The sequence below is a fragment of the Amia ocellicauda genome, chromosome 2, assembly GCF_036373705.1.
Source record: "Amia ocellicauda isolate fAmiCal2 chromosome 2, fAmiCal2.hap1, whole genome shotgun sequence".
Lineage (NCBI taxonomy): Eukaryota > Metazoa > Chordata > Actinopteri > Amiiformes > Amiidae > Amia > Amia ocellicauda.
The window spans coordinates 29588141-29608318 of NC_089851.1; the positions used below are offsets into that span (position 1 = coordinate 29588141).

General features: G+C 38.1%; 1 protein-coding gene across 5 annotated transcripts in view; it reads right to left on the bottom strand.

Moving 5' to 3' along the window:
- Positions 1-20178, bottom strand: part of drosha (drosha ribonuclease III) — a 69226-nt gene that overhangs the window by 4960 nt on the left and 44088 nt on the right. For all 5 annotated transcript variants that reach the window (XM_066722219.1, XM_066722230.1, XM_066722240.1 and 2 more), the window contains 6 exons: positions 19225-19330; positions 17284-17425; positions 7588-7670; positions 5939-6042; positions 2353-2445; positions 1464-1510 (listed from right to left, as the gene is read on the bottom strand). In XM_066722219.1, the coding sequence (XP_066578316.1) occupies positions 1464-1510; positions 2353-2445; positions 5939-6042; positions 7588-7670; positions 17284-17425; positions 19225-19330 (575 nt within the window). The remainder of the gene's footprint in view (positions 1-1463; positions 1511-2352; positions 2446-5938; positions 6043-7587; positions 7671-17283; positions 17426-19224; positions 19331-20178) is intronic.

Genomic DNA, 20178 nt, shown 5'->3' on the forward strand with positions numbered 1-20178 from the left:
AGAGTTAAGTGTAAGCCACAGCAACTAATTTTCCTGTATAATTTTCTGCAGCAAAGGTCCCGAGCAGTCTTTGTATGAGTGTCTACATGATCAGCATGCAGGTGCTGTTCCCATACCTCATCCATTCAGACAGGCATAAATGTTGTTCTTATTAATGAGTCAACTGTGACAAGAACTCACAAGGAAATGATGAATCTCGTTCCTTGAGTTATTGTTTTACAGCAAAATTGCAGAGGCATTCGTGCCCCTCCAAAGCAATGCAAAGCTCAGATGATCTGTTTATTTATTTCAAAATTATACCAAATACACACTTAATCCCCTTGTAATGAGTCAAACTCCAGTGATAGATTATGGCAAATTAAATGACCTTTGCCGAGGCATATCTAATTTAGTCACATAAAGCCGCGATTTATGAAGAGGAAATCTTCATTTGCAATGAACAGATAGTGTTCAATCACACTGACAGTTGTTTACATTAAAAAAAATCAAAACAAAAAATCCTGTATAAAGTAGACTGTCCAATGTCCTAATTTAAACAATATTTCCCTGTTTTGGAACCTCAGGAGTATAACACTTATACAGTAATAAGTAAAACAAATTAAATTATAATTCCTCTTCTGATGTTGTTCATTACATCGACAGAGCTGATGAAAGACTTACTGTGCACAGCAATGGGCAAAATGTGTTCTAGTTGACTGTGGCAGGTGCAGCCACCTCTAAGGATGGCCACAGTCATAAAGCACTAATTAAAGTATTCTCACAGGGCACCTTGTCAAGGAAACAGTGCTGTTCTTCTTAAAATGTCATGCCATGAGAAGCTAATAGTTACAGCCAAAACATATTCTTTTAAGCTACACTGGGTTTATTAATATAAATATTTTAGCAATCTTGAATGCAGAACTCTAGGACGGAGAAGTGAAACAACAATGATAATGATGATAAGTTTATTATTATTATTATGGATGTTATAGAACAGATCAAATACCTATGCTATGGGACTTTGGGTTTGTTAACCTCAATTATAAAAAGCCAAAAGGAAAATACAGTAGAAGCAAGTTTAATGTAAAAGACAACACCCAATGAATTGGTATGTTGAGGGGATTTATGGAAAGTGAATAAACTAATGTTTTCAACACCCATGCTTTATGTAATTCATTTACTTATGCAGCTATTTTCACATTTTACCAAACAAACAGGTTTGCAATGATGTCCTCACCTACCTGCATGCCAGAGGGCCATTTCTGTAAATTCTGATGAATAAATCTGGTAGAACATAAATCTAAGCTACACTGTTTGCCATTAAAGGACTACATTATAAATATCCAGCTTGGCAGGACAGGCAATAGAACCAGGTCCCCAGGGCAGTTTTAAATTGAAGATGGCACATTTAAAGCAGGAGAGGGCATTATAAAAAGGAAGACACTTAAAAGCATAACAAGATTATTTTCAACCAACCAACTTACATTTTTCCAGTGCATCCATTGCAGCTCCCATTTCAGCTTGCTGAATACTGTATTAAAAAAGCAGAGCATGCTATCATTTACAAAGCCTCCTCCTTACACTCATTATGAAAAAGGTCTATACCTAGGAGTATTAATTCATTTTCTAAAATTGGTAGATATTTGAATTAATACATATATCAATAAAGCATCAGCTGTTGGAATGTCTAGCTTTGGAATACTTAGTTTTTCCTGCAAAATGTAGCTTTGATCATTTGAATTTTAAAAGGGTTCAGCTATGAAGTTGACAATTTGTACAGTAGAGTATGCATTCAAATACTTAAACATACACTTACATTTAATTTACATTTTATTTGTATATATGTTTGTTATGTTATGTTATGTTTCATCACCTGTGTTCTATTTGAATATTTGGTTTAATAATGTGCTAAACCATCTGATGTGCTTAAAAGCCAGAGGCAATTCAGGGATTTGGTTTGCTCAAATGATTGCACATTAACTATGGCTATTTGACATCATATTGTTAATTTAACGGACAGGTGACAACTGATTGTTTTTATTTTCTTTTGAAAATGTATTTTTACTCCCAGATACATGCAATGCACATTTATTTTACTAAAGTGCTAGATCACCATACAGGTCCCTCAACTAAAACAGATAAAATATCTAATTTGTGCTTTAATAATCTGATACAAAGTAAAGCTCGAAAAGGTAAATCATCAAAATACACAAACACATTTGAATCCAGAAATTAAAACTTGACCAGTATATATATTTTTTGGCAATCTTAATCTAAATGAACCAATAAAAGCAAGTCAAAATAACTGATTTACAATAGTAAGAATATAACATCTGTATTCAAACTTTGCATGTGTTTGTTTTAAATCTGTACCTTGGTCCTTTCCCACATCCGATTCTCTCTCCCTTGAAGTAAACTGCAACTGTGTATGTTCGAGCATGTGAGGGACCCACTGTTTGTAGCGTCCTGAAAGAAATGGGGGGGGGATAGAAGTTCCAGGGAAATTATTTCATGCACTTTACATTAAAGTAAAATAAGCAAAAATATTTGGTGATGCAATGATTAGTTTAGCTGTATGTTAAATGATATCCCTTTAGAACTGTCATTTAAATTCCATATGCGCAGGGGAGTGAAAGAAAAAAAATATTTTAGTGAAAGCTGCAGTGTGCTTTTCCAATTTTGGAAATCAAATGGATTCAGTGAGAAGCGAGGACAGGAGGGATATCATTTAAAAATATTTAATTCACTTTTTTGTACAAAACAATTTTCACTATGGACTTGCTTAAATAATTCCAGTAATGAACAGATATTTTATGATCTGTTGACATTTTAATGATAAGGCCATTTAAAGCCAGTTAATTAATAATTCAATCTACTTTTTGAACAACCATGGTCATTAAATGTAAAAATGTGGCATGGATTAGACTTTCTGCAGAAGAGCGCAATTTACGAGTATAAGCTAAGGTGTAAAAGTTTCTACAAAGCTTTCAATCTAGCTTAAAAACAACTAGTTGAAGGTCACATTAAATCTTTGACCACAGTCAGAGGTAGAACAATAATAACATGCACTACATCAGGGGTCCCCAATTACTTTTCACTGTGGGCCCGTTTCAAAGGATGACATGAACCAATGGGCCAGACAAGAATACCCCACTCCCCGGTATGGAGTTCTTGTTCCATATTCAGAGGAGGTTGAAATGAAAAAAATAAAATTCGGGTAGCAGCTATCAAGCTGGGTTTATTATTCGGAAGGAATCCAAAGTTACACACAGAGATGTGCCACTAATCGTCTTTCACACACGTTACAACAGACTTACATACTGTATTACGTAAATGGAAAGTCATTTTGAGAACAGAAGCGAGCAAATGCTATACTTGCTTCTTAAAGACAACACTATCCACCAGTTACCTCCAACTCCTTTCTCTATAAATTGACTACACTAAAAGTATTGTACAGAAAAGGAGGTAGGCAAGGTAGCTTCACCAGTAGCCCATGCATAGGAATCAAACATAACGGCTTCTCTCGATAAGACTTGCAATCCAAAAACACTGTTATCAGTGAAATTTGTTTGACCAGCTCTATGGTAGACATTTTTTTATTTTTGTTGTGATTTAGCACTTCTTCTATAGCATGTCTACAGCACATGATTTTAAAAGCTCAGTTTCAGTTAAATGCTTTTTGCAAGATGCCATGCAACTCGGAGGGATGCTGCTGTTGCGTTTTCCTGGATCGATGTGATTTTTCAAAATGGCAATGAATATTTTTAGTTTTGCAGACTGTCTGGTTGGCACATATACATACATTTAAACGTGATTAGCATTATAAAACAAAAATAAGAAAAGCGGCGTGATCAGGTCAATGCTGATAGACATGTATTATGGTATATAATATGTTCTTTATATTGAACAATGTAGAATCATTGCTAGTTTACAAATATGGCCATGATATTGGCCACAGCTAAGAAGAAATTATAGAAATTCACAAATGAAGCACCATGTATGCAGTGAAAACATATGCAATACATGTAATCAGTTTATATGAATACATTGTGCAGATCAGATAAACAGCAGTATTTGTGATTTTAGAAATAACATACTTGCTTCATAGTTGCCAAAAATGATAAATTGAATGCAGACACAAGATCATTTTTGGTATTATTTCTCATTTATGATTGATTTATTTTTTCTGTAGTTATTTAAAAGACTTTACAAATACAGCTGAATGTAATAATTTGAACTTATAATTTTATTATTGAATTAGATATATTTACACATACACAGACACAGTTAGGTCCATCATTGAACAGTGTGGAATTACACCCATTTTTATATCCTCTGCCAGGCCTGTACTGTAGCCGTCTTTAGTTCCTGCTTGTGCTTGGGGCGTTTTGCCGTCAGTTTTGCATTCAGCAAGTGAAATGCATCCTCAATTCAGGTCAGGTGATTGACTTGGTCATTGCAGAACATTCCACTTCTTCACCTTAAAAAAGTATTGAGTTGCTTTCACAGTATGCTTCGGGTCATTATCCATCTGCACTGTGAAGCACCGTCCAATTAGATTTTAAGCATTTGGCTGAATCTGAGCAGATAATATGGCCCTAAACACTTAAAAAAAAACCTCTGTATTTACTCTGGTGAAGTCTTCTCTTGATTGTTGACTTTGACACAGATATGCCTACCTCCTGGAGGATGTTCTTGATCTGGCCAAGTGTTGTGAAGGGGTTTGTCTTCACCAGGGAAAGAATTCTTCCTATCATCCAGTACAATTTTTTCCTGTGGTCTTCTGGGCCTTTTGGTGTTCCTGAGCTCACCAGTGGGTTCTTTCTTTTTAAGAATGTACCAAATAGTTGATTTGACCACACCTAATGTTTTTGCTATCTCTCTGATTGGTTTGTTTTGATTTCTAAGGCAAAACTGAAGGCAAAACACCCCAAGAACAAGCAGGAACTAAAGACAGCTGCAGTGCAGGCCTGGCAGAGCATCACCAGGGAAGAAACCCAGCATCTGGTGATGTCTATGGGTTCCAGACTTCAGGCAGTCATTGACAGCAATGGATTTGCAATCAAGTATTGAAACTCACAATTTAGTTCATGATCATGTTTGTTTGTCCAATTACTTTTGAGCCCTTAAAATTGGGGGGGGGGGTCACATATAAAAATGGGTGTAATTCCTACACCACTCACCCAATTTGGATGTAACTACCCTCAAATTAAAGATGAAAGTCCACACTTAAAGCACATCTTCCTTTCATTTGCCTTTCAAATCCATTGTGGTACCATACAGAGCCAAAATGATGACAATTGTGTCACTGTCCAAATATTTATGGACCTAACTGTGCACATACACACAAAATGTAAATATGTTGTCAGCAATATAGTCTACAGTATAAACAGTTTCTGAAGCTGTTGCCAGGGCCTGCTGAAGGTGTGATTTAGTCAACCTCAATCTGGCTGGGCCTTCAGATATTTTCCATGACTAAGTGGCCATTGACTGCAACGTTTTGGAAAAACGATAGTAGTACAGATAGTAATTTATCTGTTTGGCATTCATCTGCAAACCACCCCTATCCCTCCTCCTCCATAAAAGCAGTTACTTTTCTTCAAAAAAAACTTTGTTGCTATAGAAATGCATGCTGCATTGTGAAAACAGCAAAGAGATAATCAAATGAAAATTTGCTCCTTGAACCTTCTTAAATCAATAATAAAGAGATTTTTTGAACTGTGTATTTATTGGCATAACTGAGATCTCTCTTGGGTGCTATTTGGTAGAGTCTGTCTTAAAAAGGAATGATTGGAAAGGTTAGAACGTTAGAATAAGAAGCTCATGAGACTAAAATAGTATTCCACATTACTCTTAAAACTGTGCTACACTTTCAATACTCCACCACCAAAATGACACTTTGATTTTGTAGACTGATGTAGGCAGAAGAAAAAAAAAAAAATGTTCTCCAAAAGCTTACTTGTACAATGGGATATCAGGTTCTTTTCCTTCTGTCCGGAGGGTCAAACAGCACTGCTGCAGTTGGGATTTGGGGTCATTCCAGTCCTGGTTTAGAATAAACTCCTAGAGAAATAAATAATTTAATTTAAATGCTTTTGGCCTTCAAATTACACGAGAGAAAATAAAAAATTACACACATCCTTCTTCAAGGCTTCATAACGATTGCAAATCAAGGGCTATTTAAACAAAACCAGCTACTCCATCTCAAATAAATAGGAGGTTGCAAGCTCCCAGGTGTCTCAGTTTGATACATTTCTGCTTTCCAACGGGACTGCTAAAAGCACTTCCATTAACAGAAAAGCAGCCCTCTTATAAAAAAAGGACTTTGAATCCAGAACTGTCTGTTCCTATTAATTTTCTACAAAGAGAAGTTGTCTACTAGGAATGCTTGTTTTTTCTCCAGAGGACATATCTTCCCTCTTAACATTCTGCTTCATTTGCCAATAGTAAAGGATTGGTTGGAGTTTTTCTTGTTGTCTAGTTATATAGAGAAATAGAGAGAGAGACGAAAGTCAACGCCATTCTTATGAACACTGGATAAAGATGTCCTTTACTGCAGGATCAGAAGGCAACCTTCAATTGGTTAACGAGTTTGCTAGTGTGCATGACTGTTGAAAAAATAAAAGGAGGCTTCTCTGTGTTTCACTGTTAAACTATCAACAAATAAACGCTACTCCCAATGAGAGTGTACTGCACTCTAGGCCATTAGACGTACAAAACACTATCATGACATGCTGAAGAAAGTCATGGTCAACACACGAGACATACATGAGAAGTAAACATGTCATGCACTGATTCTTCTCAAAGCTCTTAATGTGTAACGTTTTTGTCACAAATATTTCATATAGATAGTTGTGAATAAGAAAAAGTGATATATAATACAGGTATCAGATGATTTGTCTTTTACAATTTGTGCCATTTAGATTACTTTTGCAACATGCTTTTCACTTTTCACATTTGTTTGCTACTAGGGTTAAGAAGGGGCAAACTTGATTTTCTAGGTTGCTGTAATAAGTTTATTTTATAATTAATTCAGCTTAATTGCTGTATCAGTTAATCAAGACACTACAGTTTATTTTTAATAACAAACATCTATTATCAAATATATAGTTTTTTTGTGTTGTTTTTAAGTATAATGTAAAAGCACTTAACAGTACTAATATAATCACTTTTAAAATTTTGAAACATTTCCAAACTGAAAGTAGTATAATTTATTTCATTCTGTATTGGTGGTTGCCTCTTTAGGCCATTTTTGTTTTCTCTATTTCATTCATTGTAGAGTGATTTTACTACTCTTGGAAAAACAGTACAGCCTTTTAAAAGAAATATGAATAATACACACAATTAATACGAATGTCAGCTTAACTCAGTGGCTTATGTTTAGTTGTCTCGCATAATATCTACTGAAATGGGGTTCTAAGAGAAGGGAAACAGACAGGAGCTATAAAAAGCATTAAAAGCATTGTGTAAGAGTGGCCTTCTAGTTTTCCTATAACTACATTAGAAACAGCTTTTCGAAGACTATCAGCTCTATTATCCTTTAAACGGTATTCAGTAAAACACATTTTTGTGGTCATTTGCTTCTGTGACGTATAAACAGGCACTTACCTTTAATCTAGGGAAGAAACATACATTCATAAACGTGTGGACGTATTCCAAGTCCTTGTCTATGTACAGGGCGGCAATAAATGCTAAAAAGCAAAATTTAGATTAGTGCAATGGTGAGTACTCCTCAAGACCATATATAGAGATCAAAAAAGACAACAAAAACTAGCAGTGCCTCTAATTGAAAAGGTCTGTTTGTTAACATATAACACTTCTTGTTATGTCAGACACACTTTCATTGTCTGTGTGTTCAGCCAATAGGATGGTGTTTACCCATCACCTGGCTTGATTCTCAGTTTTGCTTAAGTGTTCTTTTGTTTGATTACTTTTTTGGATTTAAGAATAAGAAAGGCTGGAAAAAAAAGTAGAGCAATAAATGCATTTGGGATTGAAAAAATATATAAACCAACAGTAAAAAAAAAAAAAATCCACATTCACAAACATTTGAGTTACTGTCAGCTTTAAATCACAGAAACCAATACATTTCAATGTTCATTGTGTTTGTGACAAATGAATAGTGCCAAGTGCAAACAAAAAAAAAATGGTTAGAAGAAACAACATTCTCAATTCTATTAGTTTCATAGTAAGTGTAAAGGGGTTCACATGTTTTTTGTTTGGCTTTTACCCCTGTACCTGCAAAAATGTGGTATGGATACTTTTATTTTTTTTTAATTGCCAAAAGGTATTATACAAAATAATAATTAATCACAATCTATGACTCTATGCTATGAATACTTATTGATATATCTGCTGGAATTATTATTTTTCAACTCCTGGAATTGTAGACTAGCATAATGAAACCCCCCTACAAAACATGAAAGAAAAGTATTTTATAATAATTTATATAAATGAAAAATAAAAAAAAGAAGGACAAGTATCCAAGTATCAATGTTAGGTAATTAACATCCAGAGCAGGTCATTATTTTTCAGCTACATCACCCTAATTAATGTTTTTTTAAATGTTGAACAACAAATGATGAACACATTTCCTTTGAAGTTTACAATCTAATACACAAATTGTGTGTATGTTGGGGGTGGGGGGTAAGTTAATAAACAAAATGCATATTGAATCTCATTGATTACTATACAAAAATATGAGATTAGATTAATGACCAGCAATTAACTGTATTTTTCCTTTTCATGCACAAAGTTGGAATTGGAATTTGCTACTCAACTTCATTTGCCAGAACCCTGATCAAACACACAACTCTTCTGATTAGATATGCCAGCTGTAACCTAATAAACTGCCATTCCAAAAATCAAATTGTGAACCTTTAGTGTGAAATATGGATGGATACTGCTGACATTGATGATGCTGAAGCCCATAATTAACTTGCTAGAGAAAAGGGGTTACCGTTTTGGTAATGCAGAAAATTGTGCTACAGAATTAAAGTCAGGCCAAAATACTACAACACCCAGTTAATTTATTTTCTTTAAATACCCTCATTACAATGAACTGCTATAATTGCTAACCTGAGGCCAAATCAGCATTTTACAGTTGCTTTTGCAATTCATAATAATATAATCTATAACCAAGGTATAGCTATCTTTTCTTTTCTTCCTACAACGTTCGGATTATTTTAATAATTAAGCCTACTCCTTCTCCCACACCACATAATGCAACTGTTCTATAGTACTACTGTATTTAGTAATCATATTTCTGCTTGAGACTGTAATTGATATTGATACTGTGCCGTTCGAACTGAATTATTAATTCATGAATCCATGCATGCTTTTCTAACCGATCAGCAGGAGTTGAAACTAAGGACTGAAACAAGAGGGTAAAGGAGGTTAAAACAAAACCTATAACTACTGTTTTACTGCAGAACCATACAATTTTTGCAGATCATTGTGTACAATTTAGAACATTTGCTGTGGTGGTCTGGTCTATATACACCGATCAGCCATAACATTATGAGCACTGACAGGTGAAGTGAATAACACTGATAATCTCGTTATCATGGCACCTGTCAGTGGGTGGGATATATTAGGGAGCAAGTGAACATTTTGTCCTCAAAGTTGATGTGTTAGAAGCAGGAAAAATGGGCAAGCGTAAGGATCTGAGCGACTTTGACAAGGGCCAAATTGTGATGGCTAGACGACTGGGTCAGAGCATCTCCAAAACTGCAGCTCTTGTGGGGTGTTCCTGGTCTGCAGTGGTCAGTACCTATCAAAAGTGGTCCAAGGAAGGAAAAGCGGTGAACCGGCGACAGGGTCATGGGCGGCCAAGGCTCATTGATGCACGTGGGGAGCGAAGGCTGGCCCGTGTGGTCCGATCCAACAGACGAGCTACTGTAGCTCAAATTGCTGAAAAGGTTAATGCTGGTTCTGATAGAAAGGTGTCAGAACACACAGTGCATCGCAGTTTGTTGCATATGGGGCTGCGTAGCCTCAGACCAGTCAGGGTGCCCATGCTGACCGCTGTCCACTGCCGAAAGCGCCTACAATGGGCACGTGAGCATCAGAACTAAACCACGGAACAATGGAAGAAGGTGGTCTGGTCTGATGAATCACGAGTTCAAGGTGTTGACTTGGCCTCCAAATTCCACAGATATCAATCCAATCGAGCATCTGTGGGATGTGCTGGTCAAACAAGTCCGATCCATGGAGGCCCCGCCTCGCAACTTATAGGACTTAAAGGATCTGCTGCTAACGTCTTGGTGCCAGATACCACAGCACACCTTCAGAGGTCTAGTGGAGTCCATGCCTCAACGGGTCAGGGCTGTTTTGGCGGCAAAAGGGGGACCTACACAATATTAGGCAGGTGGTCATAATGTTACGGCTGATCGGTGTATAGATATATCAAGGTGATTTTGAAGTCAGTCTTTTCATGAAGACAATTGTAAATGATAGATAAACATACATTTTGCTTTAGAATTTAATTTATTTTTAGAGTCCTTCAGAAATACAAGGTCAGTACATGCTTCTGGCTGGAATGTCCAAAACATACAATGCTTGTGCTGCATTTTAAATGAGAAAGGCTAATGATCCCTTCACTGAAGAAAATGTCTTAAAATGTTGGCATGAGTCTACAACAGTGCATTTGTGTTAATGTTGTAAGACTTTAGTTTGGCTTTGAACCATGTATTTTTTATATAGTGCACTGGGAGTAAGCAGAAACATTTTTTCGAAGAGCTGAGTGTTGCAATTCAAGTTCAGGTTGCTGGATGTTCACAGGACATCATAACCCACTTTCCATTGTTTAATTAACCCCTATTATGTGTGAGTGATATGTATACTACTTATACTTTACCTTTTATATTTTATATAAAAAGGATCTGGTAAATAAAATAAAATCAATCAGATCTTAACAGTTTCCAAATAAAGCTGCTACAGTAGATGTTATGAACACTACATTATAAATGGCAGGTCTTGAATGTCACAGTCATGAAGTTGTGATGATGATTCTAATTAATATATAATTAAATGTAGTAGAAAAAGTTTTCTGAAACATAGCCTTAGTTTTTCCCTTTTCACACCATTCTTTGTAAACCCTAGAAATGGTTGTACGTGAAAATCCCAGTAACTGAGCAGATTGTGAAATACTCAGACCGGCCCGTCTGGCACCAACAACCATGCCACGCTCAAAATTGCTTAAATCACCTTTCTTTCCCATTCAGACATTCAGTTTGGAGTTCAGGAGATTGTCTTGACCAGGACCACACCCATAAATGCATTGAAGCAACTGCCATGTGATTGGTTGGTTAGATAATTGCATTAATGAGAAATTGAACAGGTGTTCCTAATAATCCTTTAGGTGAGTGTAAATGGAGGTTGTAAAACTGTTAATGAAGAGTACATTTCTACTTTTCCTTGGAGTGCTGGGTAATAGTGAATTTACACATTTAAGACGTTGTTAGAACAACTGATTATTTAGATCATTCAAACAATGACATTTGCAATACTTAACATTCAGAGTAAAAAAAATATATATATATATATATATATATATATACATACACACACATTTAAAATAAACTATTGCGGCAATGCAATCTATCATCCTCAAAAGCGGTTTTTATCATTCGCAAACATCCTGTGGGGAAGTATTAATGCTTTCGAGTGAGTTCAGTTCAGTTGTGAAGTAAACTTAGACGTAAAGTGTTTGCTTCAAGGCTGAGGAGTTCCCTTGAAATTTTAACATACTTACTGCCACTGGTGAAGTTGTTGCCATTCAGCATTATTTGGGCATTGTGCTCGTGTTGCATCATGGTGAATTAAATTCCTCCAAGCATTTTTAATGCTATAAACATGGCTCTCTTACAGCAGGGTATTGTACATTGTATTTTGACTATAAAGAACTTACATGGCTAATGAAAATGGATACACACACACACAATCTTTTGGCCCTACCATGCCTCTTAGACACGGTAAAGAATTCAAATCTGTTTGAAATAAGTTAATCTGAATGTAATTGTAGAGACATTCAGCTTGTACCCAGTACACATTTCTCGGTTTAATCAATGACGAGTGTATCTAGGTTTCAGAGATTCAGTAACTTCAGATGTAATTCTAGTTTGCAGCTCTCTTCATTGTTTTGCTTTTACTTCTCCTTTTATTTATTTTTTATACATTACTGGCAAAAATTGTCGTCATTTACAGAACAGAAAATAACTTTTCTATTTTTGTTCACATCACATTTTATTCTGAAAGCCATTTTTATTTAAATATTGAATATTAAATATTGATACTGAATTAATCACAGTTATCAGTTACAGGTCAAAGGTCCAGTAAGATGAATATAGATGAAATATGAATTTGCAGTGAAATATCATGGCCTTGCTCACTGGAATAGTGCATCTAATATGTTGTATGTTTTATACAACATATATATATATATATATAAGTTTTTTATTTAATAAGTTGCCTTTCCTCCCCTCAAACAAAACAAAACAAAACAAAATACATGTACAGGAATGACTAAAATGAAGCTATCAAATTAGAGCATTCATATGAAAATAACTAAATCCAAAATATACTGTTTCAAAACAAATCACAGAGCTCTTAGTGGACTCTTAACACTGCTCAAACCAAGGCAGGTTAAACCCTTCATTAAACTGGTTTGTAATGTCCAGACTGCACAGGATAAACCAGTTTCCCATGTTGCTGAACATGGACAGACTGTCACAGTGATCCATTCTTTTGGTACTGTCAAGGTGTGGATATGATTTCAGTGTAACTCTTTGGTCCTAGCTGATAGTCAAGGAGTTAACAAAAGGGTTTGTGGGGATGTCAGTCAGACTAATCTTGAACATAGCTACTGCCAGTCAAGTTTCATTCAACACTTATTTGCCGTCCACTTCTGTTCAGCCTTTATTGATTCTTTATTACAAAGATTGGAAGTGCTGGACTAATTACTTTCCAAAATGTACTTTACCCTGACACGTCCTCCATTCTAGAATCATGTCTAATGTATCATACTAATATATTGTAATCATTTCCCTAAGTGTATCTGAATCCATCTAAAAGAAGCCTGCCACTTACTGCACATTGTAGTACTCAGCAGCCATACCTATTTAACTGTGCTCCATATCTATCTATCCTTCCTATGTTTGGCATGCAATACCAAATAAAGTTCAAAACAGTGTCAATTTCTATAATGTATGGTTGCCGTCACAAGAACCCTCATTTAAAATAAATGAACTGTTTTGGGGGGGGAAGCCATATAATTAAACACAATATTAAATTCAGTTAAGTTAATTTAAACTCAGAACAGCTAGCATGTTTTGATGTTACACATTTAAAACGATAGGTTGTAAATACAACCCCGGTTATCTGAAAAAGGAAGCACTGCTGAAGAGCGACGGGTTTCTGAGCACTTCCGTAGGAACCTGATCGAAACGTCACTATCAGAGCTGCCATTGGCCCCTGCGCTCATCACTCAGAACAGGTCCCTTCCCACTTCCTGTTCTATAAAACGTGACGTCAGCGCAGATTCGTGCTCTTTTGCCGGGAGCAGGACTCCCATGTAACCTTGCAACCCTTGGGCAGTGCCTCCTTTTTCAGATAACCGGGGTTGCATTTGCAACCTATCGTTATCTTTCAAGTTGGAAGCACTGCCCAAGGGGGAGGGGTTACTGTATAACAAAACTGTCGTAAAAGGAGGAGGCAGCGAGCTGATAAGGGAGCCTTTAGGGAGATGACCACTAGGGGGCCTTGACAACAACTCCAGACAGTAACCTCAGGGGCCCCGTAGGGCCGCACCTGAGCCGCCCAGGAGCGAGGGCCATAGTCACGCTCTTACCGGGAACTATCTAGAATCAGCATTTACAAAGCGGGGCTACAGAGTGTCAACTCTTACACCCTCCACAAACAATAGCAAGGCCAGCTGCTATACTAGTGCAGCTAGGAGCGAGGCCGTAATCTATCTGCACAATATCTGGCGTGGGCAATCAAGCAACTTGTGCGGCCTCCGTGCATTATCATGGCAGTGGACCCCTGATCCAACAGGAGCGGGGCCACAGACCCAATGAAATACAACATAATACACAGCTGGCTAGTCAACAGAGCAGCCGAGCTGAACAACAAAATACATATATAAATATCGCGTGACAGCAAGAACATTCATGCTGCCGCCGTGGAACACAGGAGCATGCAACTCAACTGAATAGTATAAAGTGGAAGAACTCCACTGTGCTGACAACTTAGATTTCGTACAAACTAACTATATACACCACGGGGCGCAGGAATGAACTAATGTGCCGCCCATGGAACACAGGAGCAGTTGATGCCTGCTGGTTAGACCAACGCAACGCAGGGTAACATTAACTCTACTGTGTTGACAAATGAACTATATCTCGGACACGGGTTTCCCTTCACCACCTGAAGGGGGTGTGGGCTTTGCTCCAAAGGAACTAAACTGTCTGGTAAAGACAAAGACATCTTCGAGGTAAGCTTTGCTAATCATGATCTGCTAGAGGAGTGCTACAGTGTGTATAGAAGGGAGAAATACAGGGAGCTGGCGGGTTTTGCAATGATAATCCTGAAGTGGCGATTTTCTGCGAGACGGTCTCAGGCAAGGACGTGGAGATCTGGCTCGCAAGGTTCAGAGAGCTCTATACTAGGATAGTTAAGGTGTTGGATGGGGACAGTGTGTGGGGGGGGGAGTGTGGCAGTGCCGGATCTGGTTGAGGCAGAGCGTGGAGAATCCGGAGAAGGTCTGCCACCTCCCCAATACTATACAGATCAGAGAAGGTAGGGGGCTGGTCTACTATGACGGGATGCCAAAACTCTGCAGGCAGTGTCAGGGCCGAGACCACGTTGTTACTCAGTGCACAGCGGTGGTCATCTGACACACGCCTGCAGACAAAAGATACTCTGCAACCTCTGCGGCTGTGGGGGCCATATCTATAAGAACTGCCCCCAGTCTTGCGCAAATCGAGTCGGATCTCCCTTCTTACGAACCAGCAATTCCATTCCAGACCCTGAGCCGGAACAGGAGACCCAGCACGGGAGGAGGGAGAAGGAGAGTAAGAACAGATATATGCCCTGGCTCCAGAACCTCCCCCTACCTCAAAGGAACCGTTCAAGAGAACGGGGGAACAGTCGGAAGGGGGAGGTTGGGTGAAGTTGAGCAATAAAAAGAGAAAAGTGGTGGACAGAGAGGAGAATACTGCCAAGAACCTGAATAAAGTCTCCTCTCTGGAGGAAGCCCAAGATAGTCGAGCTCCCCCCCCTCGCTGGAGCCGGGGCAGAAGTTCCACTCCCTCCTCCAGTGAAAACGAGGGTTGCAGAGTCTGGAACATTGGACCCCGCCATTGAAAGAAAACCAGACCCACCACCCCACCACGTGTGGGAGTGGAGAGCAGAGCCTCGGGAGCCGGGTTGAAAGACAGTGTAGGTGAGACCGCCTCGCAGGAGAGAGCCAACCCTCCCTCCGGCTGCGACGGGCTGGTGGAAAGAAAGCCCCAGAACCGTTGCAGCTGGAGGGTGAATTAGATCAGGTGCTGGCCCGTATAGAAAGAAAAGCAAAGGCCAGGAACATCGGCGCTGCACAGGTGTCCGGCAGGGGGAGCATCGCGAAACCGCCAGCACAGAAGGGTGCCTCCTCTAGCCACCTCGGAGATGTCGCGGCGGTTTCAGTCAGCACTGGAGGCAAGGGGGATAGAGGAGCGGCCGGCCCACGGTCTCACCCTCCAGGGGTCCCAAACCTGGAGGAGGGGGCCATGGAGAAATTCACGGAGATGTTCGGGGCCAAAGCCTCCGTGACGGAGGAGGAGTTGGCCAGACGGCCAAAGGAGAGGAAGAGAGAGGGGAAGAGATAAAGGCACTCCTTCTCCTAATACGTCTGGTCCGGGGGTTCTTGGGCCCCCACCTCAGGAGCAAAGCCCGACCTGACACGCTGGTCTCAGTAGTACAGACGTGAGTGAAGCTTCCCATGTGCACTTGGACTCTCTCTCTCTCTCTCTCGGTCTGTCAGGACGCCGAAGACCCGGTGCCTAAACAACATCCACACGACGTGAGGGCGCCAGCGAGGCGACCATAGCCTGCAGAGAGGAGTTAGCACAGCAGAGACGGGAATTGGTCCGGAGTGGAGCATCAGCAACTGGGAAGCATAGAATTGCAGAATTGATATTGATTGATAATTGATAAGTATTTTGTTTTTAATTTCAAAAATGAAAGACTGATGATTGAAGTGTTTTTAAATGCACAAGGATTTTATTTTTATTTATTTTTTGGTTTATGATTTGTCTTATGTGTTAACCGTTTTAAATATTAGTAAGACATGTATTAGATGGTTTTGTTTAGTTCAGTAATATGTTATGGTTTGTTATTTTGTCTATTGCATTTACCGTTTTGAAACAACACATCAGATTGTTTTGTTTTGGTTTCATTGTTGTTATTTTGGCAGTTTGCCATATTAACACGATTTCTTTGGATATTAATGCACTTTTTTCACTAGTTTGGTTTAAAACTTTTAAGGATTTTAAAAGTTTTAGAAATGATTTTAGAATGGAATTTTAATCACAAGTATTGAAATGTTGTATTGTTTTATATTTGTAATTGTAAAATACACATCCAATTAATAATAAAATGAAATAAAAGATCTATATACACAGTGGAAGACGAGAGCCTGCTCACATGCTTACCGCTGAGGACAGCAACAGTGGTCTCTTGCTCTATGGCACACAGCCAGAGCGGGCCACAGACCTGCTGACCAAGGAACTATATACACAGCGAGGCACCGAAACTCGAGCGCCATCAGCTGGAAACAGCGGCAGTGAGCTCCATTCTACACATTTTCAGAATGGAGTCACAGGCCTGACGCATGCACCACCGCAACACAATGCATAATTAACTAATATATACAGGACGGCCTCGTAAGGCAACGTACCTGGAGGCTGCATGACAGGCCCTGGGAACACATCCACAGGCTGTCAACAAATTCAGTCGGAAGTGGGAGAGACATGTGCGTATGAAGGCAACGCTCTCCGGTGCCAGTGTGACGAGCATGTCAACGGAATCGAGGCGCAATCCAAGGAACTGTGCCTGCTGAGCTGGCGTCAGGCGTCTCTTCCCTCGATTGACCCAGAGGCTCAATTCGGAGAGGTGATTTTGATGCGAAGCACTGCACACTACAACGGGTTCCTCACTCACGTCCACACCACGTCTAGGAAGGGGGGTGGACGTGTTTGAAAGTGCAGGGAGTAGCCAACTGATATAATTTAGAGCACCCAAGTAGCTTATTATGCTACTTACATTCCAGAAGATCTGCTAGGGTCTTTGTCCTTAGGGCCACAGGTCTTTTCGTTTTGTCGTTGGTAATTGCAAACTCCTGCATACCCAACTCTTCTGCAACCTTGGCTTGGGTCCTGTTGTTCACCAGTGAGCTTCGCAGTAACTACATGTACACAAAAACAAGAGAGAACAGTGGCCTGCTGAAGTACATCACAAGATTTATTGAGAAATTACCACACAATTCCTCTTGATAGTGTTACAATATCATAAAAAAGTTTAAAAATAGCCCTGTGATTAATAATTATGTTTAGGATCTCAGCTTCACAACTGCAATATCATCCAACACTTACATTTGAGGCAAACTTTTCTCATAAAGGCCTCATAAAAGGTGTACAATACATCAAATTTAGGACTTCACATGAACTCCAGATACCTTCAGAACTCCCACTGGACCTTTCATAAACAAGTCCAATCACTTGAATAATAATTGTTGATCACTGCAAAATGAAAGTTTTTTTTTTTTTCTCGATATTGCACACACAGGGCAATATATGTTTGGTAGTCTACTATAAATAATATTCCATATAGATAAATCATAAAGACAAAATATGGTCAAAGGCTTCTCACAATTGTCAAAATAAAGGAGGATCATGTACTTTCAATGGAAAACAAACTCAGATATCTTCCCCATGTTTGGTTGTTGACTATACATAAATAGATCCAGGGCTCAAAGTTGTGTTATTATTTTAGAGCTGTACTTGTGCCCATGTCTTAGCTGAATATAAATCACATGCAAATGAATATGAATATGAAATGATGAACATAATCAACAATGTCACAGTCAGACATCTGCACCTGTCACCTGGTTTGAAAACAAAGGGTATGTATGTGACTGGATAGTGGTGTGCAAAGGAATCATACCAGCACTAGAGAGCTTGTGCAGTATGTCCCGATGTTACGTCATTTTGAAAGAATCAGATTAATATATTTGTTGTGGTGTAACAATGCCCCATAATGGACATTTCAATTTCAAGTATTTTTCCTCAGATAAAATGCTGTCTATTTTATTTTACTGACAGTATCTGTAAATGTTAGTCCAGCTCTGTGAATAGACAATGTAATTTAATTAATAGAAAATAAATACATGGGTAACATTTTAAATAATGGGTTACAAATAACAAGTATACATGCTTTACACTTTGTATTATATTCATATAGTATTAATGGAGAGTCATTAAACTGGGAGCCTAATTAGTTATGCCTAGTAATGATTACAGAATCAGATTCCCAAATGGTAGATGATTTGCATGTTTAACACACCTCACTCAGTGTTAACAGGTGTAATTATTAATCATTTATATTATTTCACAAACCCTTACACTTAAGGTATTATCAAAACATGTGTATTTACAAAAAAAAAAGTGCATGAAATGGACAGCTATGGAAGTCATTCCGTAACTAAATTCATTTTGTAGTGTATTCTTTCACATTTTAACCTTAATGCCTTAGGAAAATGTACATTATTATAGTATATTTAAAATGCTGTTTTAAACAAAATATCTTAAATCAAATGAGTTTACTTAACATTTAGTTCTTGTGCATCTCTTTTCTCTATGTAGCAACTCTGAAGCTCGTGTTTGGCATTAAGGACACCTTCTAAATACCTTAAAGGCTCTATGGTGGTATGATACCAGCAAAACTTCACAAATTAACGTAGATAAAGAAAAACAGTGCATCTTAACCTTTCACAATAAATGTAATGCATAAACTTACTAAACAACTGTTAACACCTTTTTCAACACTTGAAACCTACTTGACTTTAAAACCTCACCAATGTACCAATGCTAATTGGGAAGACTTAATGTAAGAGTAATGTTAAGCTCGTCAGATGTCTCTAATGGCTTCCATCATGCCGGTCTCATGCATTTTATTTCATCCACCACAGATATTTGTTATCCTCACCGTTAAGTGCCCTTCGTGGTGGTCTGGGAAATGGATGAACAAGTACTCAGTGGCAACCAATTGCATTATAGAGTCCCCCAGGAACTCCATCCTCTGATTGTGGCCTCTAAAGAAAAGTAGACAGATGAGTATAAGTACTTGGAAATCATTATATTACTATTAAATTAAATTAAAAGGCTTTTTTAAACTAAAAAGCGACCTTTAATCTATAATAAAAAATGGCACTGTAAAGTGGAGACACTTTCTTCTAAAATCATGTAGCTTAAAATACAAATACAAAGAACCCTTTCCTTCATAATTGGCAGTGCAAGTAATTATGACAATTATGCAGTACTAAGATTAGCATGCATTAAGAAATTAATATAATGAAGCTAATAAAATCTTCTTGCTTAACTGATTAAATGGAATAGCATGTTTCAGATGCAACTAGTATATATAAGACCATCTGTTATTTGTAGTCAGACTTTAAGCAAGTGTTGTATTGACTGTAGTTTATTTTCAGTGTATTTGATAATTAATTGTCTAATTAACATATGCCACAACATGTTTGTTTTGGTTTAAAAAACAATTAAACAATTTTTCAGCATGAGTATAATCACAATAACAATGTAGAATGTTTAAAACAGAAAAGAAGACATCAATCATTAAAAAATAAAGAAATGAAATCACAATTAGTAGAAACTGGCTGAAATTCATAAGGACTGATAGGGATATGGTTGCCAGAGGGTCTTTAATTTGTAAAACAACCTCTTTTGTCTGGCAATTGTAGGACACCAGTTGATCAGTGGAAGCTGTGCCCGTTCTTCAGCCAACATTTCAAGTGCCCCCAATTCTGTTTCACATTTGGAAACTGGTGGATAGGCTTCTACATGGTGCTAGGGGTAAAATGGGGATTCTTGATTTATGCAAATGGTACTCTTAATGTTAAGGTTATCACATTAAGATGATTTACAT